Raw genomic sequence first — 6,333 nt, 5'->3', positions numbered from 1 at the left:
ATTCAATGGCTCCAAAGCTTGAAGATCTCGGTGCTTTCACCATTCCTTGCACCATTGGGAGTGTGGATTTTGCCAAGGCTCTATGTGACTTGGGAGCTAGTATCAATTTGATGCCATACTCGGTTTTCAAAACATTGGGTATCGGGCAACCTAGACCAACTTCAATGAGACTTCAAATGGCGGATCGATCGATGAAGCGACCTTTGGGAATTATTGATGACGTGTTTGTCCGTGTGGACAAATTCATTTTGCCGGTCGACTTTGTCATTTTGGATTGTGAGGTGGACTATGAGGTTCCTATTATCTTGGGAAGGCCTTTCCTTGCAACGGGGAAGGCATTGGTTGATGTTGAAGCGGGTGAGCTCACTTTCCGAGTGGGTGATGAAAAGGTCATTTTCCATGTTTGCAAGTCTATGAAGCAACCCAATAGAACCGAGGTGTGCTCATTTGTAGACCTTGTCACAACTGTGATTGTGGATGATACCAGTGCTATGATCAACGTGGAGGATCCTCTTGAGGCCATGCTATTAAATCTTGATGTCAATGAGGATGCAAGTAGAGTGGAATGCGTGAATGCCTTACACTGGATGGGCTCTTATTTTTATGAGCCTAGAAAATTATCTTTGGATCTTGAAAATCGGAAAACTCCACCAACAAAACCATCAATTGAGGAGCCACCGATATTTGAGTTGAAACCACTTCCTCCACACCTCAGGTATGAATTCTTGGGCTCAAACTCTACTTTACCAGTTATTATTTCTTCTTGCCTTACTAACATGCAGGTTGAGGCCACTTTGGCGGTGCTTCAAAAGCGAAAAAGGGCAATTAGATGGACTCTAGCTGACATTCGAGAAATAAGCCCCGCATTTTGTATGCATAAAATTATCTTGGAGGATGATTCAAAGCCTTCTTTGAAGCATCAAAGAAGATTGAACGAGGCTATGCAAGAAGTGGTGAAGAAAGAAGTGATCAAATGGTTGGATGTCGAGGTTGTATACCCCATTTCTGATAGCTCATGGACTTCTCTGGTGCAATGTGTACCGAAGAAGGGTGGTATGATTGTGGTGACCAATGACAACAATGAACTTATTCCTACTCGGATAGTCATAGGTTTGAGGGTTTGCATGGACTACTAGAAGCTAAACAAGGTGACCCGAAAAGACCATTTCCCATTGTCATTCCTTGACCAAATGCTTGATCGTCTCGCGGGGCATGCTTTTTATTGTTTTTTGGATGGGTACTCGGGGTATAATCAAATCTTAATTACCCTGGAGGACCAAGAGAAGACCACCTTTACTTGTCCATATGGAACCTTCTCTTTCTCTAGGATGTCGTTCGGGTTTTGTAATTCTCCGGCGACATTCCAAAGATGCATGATGGATATTTTCACTGACATGGTGGAAGATATATTGGAGGTCTTCATGGATGATTTCAGTGTGGTTGGTGATTCCTTTGAAGAATGCTTGAGAAATTTGGATAGAGTATTGGCCTGATGTGAAGACATAAACCTCGTACTCAATTGGAAAAAAATGTCATTTCATGGTTGAAGAGGGTATAGTGTTGGGTCACAAGATATCAAAGCGAGGGATTAAAGTTGACAAAGCCAAGATAGAGATGATTTCAAGGCTTCCTCCCCCTACTTCTGTCAAAGGGGTGAGGAGTTTTCTTGGGCACACGGGTTTTTACCGGAGGTTTATAAAAGATTTTTCAAAAGTGGTACACCCCCTGTGCAAGTTGCTAGAAAAGGATGCAAAATTTGTATTCGATGAGGGATGTATGCAAGCATTCGAGCTTCTCAAGCTTAAGTTGACCACTGCCCCTATCATTACCGCACCAAATTGGAGCTTGCCTTTAGAGCTCATGTGTGACGCAAGTGACGTTGCGGTTGGGGCTGTTTTGGGTCAAAGGATTAATAAGATGTTTCATCTGGTGTACTACGCAAGAAAGACCATGAATGAGGCTTAAAGGAACTATACAGTCACCGAGAAAGAGTTGTTGGCTATAGTGTTTGCAATGTAAATTTCGGCCATATCTTATGGGGGCCAAGGTTATAGTGCACACCGATCATGCCGCCCTTAGGTATTTGATGACAAAGAAAGACTCCAAGGCAAGATTGATGAGATGGGTGTTACTACTTCAAGAGTTTGATCTAGAAATTGTGGATCGGAAAGGTAGTAAGAACCAAGTGGCGGACCACTTCTCCCGTTTGAAGGAGGAGGGTAGGCCTTGTGATGGCCTTGAGATCAATGATTCATTTCCCAACGAACAACTCCTTGCGGTGTCAATGAATGATATGCCATGGTTTGCCGATGTTGCCAATTACCTTGTGACTGGAGTAATCCCGTGTGATCTCTCTTCTAACCAAAGGAAGAAGCTCAAGAGGGATAGTTTGGATTTCTATTGGGATGAGCCATATTTGTTCAAGATTTGCACGGATGGTGTGATTTGTCGATGTGTCCCAGAGGAAGAACAATTGAGTATCTTAGAGGCTTTTCATTCCTCACCCTATGGTGGCCATCACGGTGGGGTGAGGACCACCTCTAAAGTTCTTAGTTGCGAGTTCTATTGGCCAACTCTATTCAAAGATGCGGGTGATTTTGTGAAGAGGTTTGATGAATGCCAAAGAGCGGGTGGAATTTCAAAAAGGGATGAGATGCCTCTCAACACCATTCTTGAAGTGGATATCTTTGATGTTTGGGGCATCGATTTCATGGGTCCATCTGTTAGCTCTTGTGGGAATACTTACATTCTTGTGGTGGTTGATTATGTCTCAAAGTGGGTTGAAACCGTGGCTTTGCCTAACAATGAAGCCCGGAGTGTTGTTGCATTTCTTAAAAAGAACATTTTCACAAGGTTTGGCACTCCTCGTGCGATTATTAGTGATGGTGGGTCTCACTTTTGCAATAAAGCTTGCGACACGTTGCTTTCCAAGTACGGTGTCAATCACAAGGTTTCTAACCCCTATCACCCTCAAGCTAGTGGTCAAGTGGAAGTATCCAACAGGGAAATCAAGAGTATCTTGTCAAAGACGGTCAATGCTAATAGGACCGATTGGTCGAAGAAGTTTGATGACACTCTATTGGCTTATCGGATGGCTTACAAAACTCCGATTGGGATGTCTCCGTATCGGTTGGTATTTGGGAAAGCATGCCATCTTTCGGTTGAGCTAGAGCACAAGGCCATGTGGGCTTTGAGGAAGTTGAATTTGGAATGGGATGATGTAGCTAATCTTTGTGTTGAACAACTCAATGAACTTGATGAATTTAGATTCCATGCCTACTCCAGTTCGTCCTTGTATAAGGACAAGATGAAATACCTTCATTACAAATATGCTCGTGGAAAGGAGTTCAATGTAGGTGATTTGGTTCTCTTGTTAAACTCCCGGTTACGTCTATTTTCGAGAAAGCTCAAATCCAAATGGAGTGGACCGTTTGAAGTTGTGTTTGTGACCCCTTTTGATGCTCTTGATTTGAAAAACAAAAATGGTGAAGTCTTTAAAGTTAATGGGCACCGGGTCAATCATTATCTTGGAAAGTTTGATGACAGCCATGTGGTGGCGCTCCTTCTTATCAAGTGATATGGTGGTAACCTATGCCGTGCCGCGACGTTAAATCAGGCGCTTCTTGGGAGGCAACCCATGTCTTTTTCTTTTTGTAGTTTTCTTTGATTTTCGTTGTAGTATAGGATTGATTTTTGGGCTAATTGGTTGTGAGATGTTGCAGGGTTATGTTGATGCAGTGTAAGGCATGATGGACAAATGTGCAGGTCTCTGAAGTTTCCAGTGCGACCGCAGTACATTCTGTGCGGACCGCATTGGTGTGGGTAAGATGAAGCTTCTCTGAAGTTTTCCACCGCGGTTGCACTACATTTTGTGCGGTCCGCGGTGGACCTCTGCGGCCGCAGTCTATTTTATGCGGACCGCAGAAGATTTCCTTCTCAAGCTTGTGCTAAACAAGGCAGTGTGGATCGCGGTCCATTTTGTGCGGTCCGCACTGGTAGGTGAAGCTGGGCCCCAGGGGCTTTTCTATAAATAGACCCTGAGGATCCCCTATAACCCTTTTCGCAAATTTGAAACCTTTGAGAAATTAAACACTGTTCATCGTCTCACTTGCATGTAATTACTTGTTGAAACTCATTTGATTCAATTAACCTCACAATCTGGTACATTAATCTTTCTCTTTACTTGTTTAGTTTTGTCACTTGCATTTAGTTTTCATTTTTTCTCTTAGTTTTTATTTCGTCCTTCTCCCGTAATGTCTTAATTTGTTAGGTTAGGGTAGTTAGATTTTTGAGTCTTATCTACTTAGTTAGTGTACTGGATTGGGTAAACATGTAGGGACATAAATTAAGGATAAATTTGGACTTAAAAGCAAAATTTAATGTCCTAACTCAGTGCCAAGTTTGGGCACGTAGTGTGGACCGCGGTCGCTTCAATGCGGTCCGCGGTGCTCTAGTGCGGTCCGAAGTACCACTTTGTGCGGACCGCACTGTTGAACGCCTGAAAGATAACCCTTGGGAGTGCGGCCGCACTACATTTTGTGCGGTCCGCACTGGCCCAGTGCGGCCGCGGTACCATTTTGTACGGGCTGCACTTGTCAGATTCAGAGGATGGGTAGTCTGAACCCCATCCCCGTGCAAACCAAAGTCATCTTTGTGCGGACCGCACTGGCCCCTGTGTGGCCGCACTCCATTTTGTGCGGTCCGCATAGAGAAATTTCTACAACCTGTCTGCAACACTGGAAGTCTATTCTGAAATTCTTTCTGCACCAAGTTTCTCACTGCTTCTATTGATACTAACAATGTTATATGATTATGTGTGAAGACCATGGTTAAACAAAGAGGCAAGGGATTGAAACAACCCGGCAGAGGTGAATCTTCCCGGGATAGAAAATAGAAAATGGTCAAACTCACTCCCCAAGCTAGGCAAAACATCAAGAACATGAGAAAGGCCATAAAAACAGCTGACAGAGCCATTGACATGTCGGGGAGTGAGTACGAGCCCTCTCGAGAGATCTCTTTGGACTCAGTCCCAGAATACATCCCATATCCGGAGAGGGCCAGACATAGAGACACCCCTCCCTCATCACCCACTGCCCAAGCACCAGGACATGTTTCTACTGAGTCGTCTGAGGGCTCATTAGCCGGTAGTGGTGAATACTCCACCTCCCCCCCCCCAGCTTCATTATCTGGGGAGGGTGAAGACGGAGGTGAGGAGGAGGTACAAGGGGATGAGGAGGTAGCTGAGGTGGTGAGCCTCAGGTTGGAGGAATTGCCCGAACTAGAAAGCCTAATGTTTGGGAGGATAGGTTTGTGAGCCAGGTGGCGTACCACAAGTTTAGGGAGTGGTGGCCGGTGATAAAGTTGATACCGGAGCGGAGTTTCATTGACAGAGATCTATTACCCCCCAACCCTAACGTGCAAAGACAATTCAGAACTCGAGTGGGTTGGGAACACTTCTTAGATGACTGTGTCGATGCCAACGAGCATTTGGTCAAAGAGTTTTATTACAATGTAGCCCACATCAAAAAGGCTCTAAAGTGACCAAAATTCGTAACTTGAAAGTTTTGTTCGATGGGAAGTCAATAAATGAATATTTGGGCTTCAACAAGGAGGATGAGACTCTATATATGACAAAGATAGAGATGGGCGAGGAGGTCCGTCCATGGTTAGCTCAGTACCTGGAAATCCCGGGTACCGTTCCTGATTAGTTGACTGTGGGGGTCAAAATATTGCGGAGAACCTTGAACTTTGAGGCGAGGGGTTGGGAGACATTTGTGTGTAGCCGGTTAGATCCTACTACCCATTAACAGACCCTTCCTCTCCACCAAACTGTTTTGGTTGCTTCCATTATGGAGGGATACCCCATCAACGTGGGGAATGTGATGTCCCGAATCATTTCTATAGTGGGTGCCGAGCATGACCAGAACTATCCTTTTCCCAACACCCTCACTATGTACTTCCGGGACTTGAAGGTGGAAAAGAGGCCATACGACATCAAGGTCAAGGAGACAACCCCGTTCTCCTGGTATAGCTTGAAGGGTAATGACAACCCCAAGGACAAGAATTACAAAGCCCTTGCTTCTGCCCCAACTGACCAGTCTGAAGAGCCAGTTGTGGTAGAGGTCCCTGTTGAGCCTACCTCCATTTCTGCAAACATGCCTCCCGGACCCTCCACATCTTCAGCCATTCATCCTGGTCCTTCCACATCAACAGGTCCGGAGATCCCATCTACCCGGGCCCATCCCATTATTGCCCACCGGCTGAGCCAGGACCTACTGAGTATAAACAACTGGATGCAGACTACCTCATCCAAGTTGTTCACATTGACTACCA

The 6,333-nt window shown here is 45.1% G+C and overlaps 1 protein-coding gene across 1 annotated transcript; it reads left to right on the top strand.

Annotated features, from left to right (window-relative positions):
• The first annotated feature begins 872 nt into the window (after positions 1 to 872).
• Positions 873 to 3,743, top strand: LOC138877816 (uncharacterized). The gene is made up of 4 exons (XM_070157458.1): positions 873 to 1,110; positions 2,910 to 3,356; positions 3,492 to 3,573; positions 3,680 to 3,743. The coding sequence occupies exons 1-4, from the start codon at positions 873 to 875 to the stop codon at positions 3,741 to 3,743; spliced, it is 831 nt and encodes a 276-aa protein (XP_070013559.1).
• Positions 3,744 to 6,333: the final 2,590 nt, after the last annotated feature.

Source organism: Nicotiana sylvestris, chromosome 9 (assembly GCF_000393655.2).
Source record: "Nicotiana sylvestris chromosome 9, ASM39365v2, whole genome shotgun sequence".
Lineage (NCBI taxonomy): Eukaryota > Viridiplantae > Streptophyta > Magnoliopsida > Solanales > Solanaceae > Nicotiana > Nicotiana sylvestris.
The sequence above is the reverse complement of the archived record's forward strand: the minus strand, read 5'-3'. Positions and strand labels throughout refer to the sequence as shown.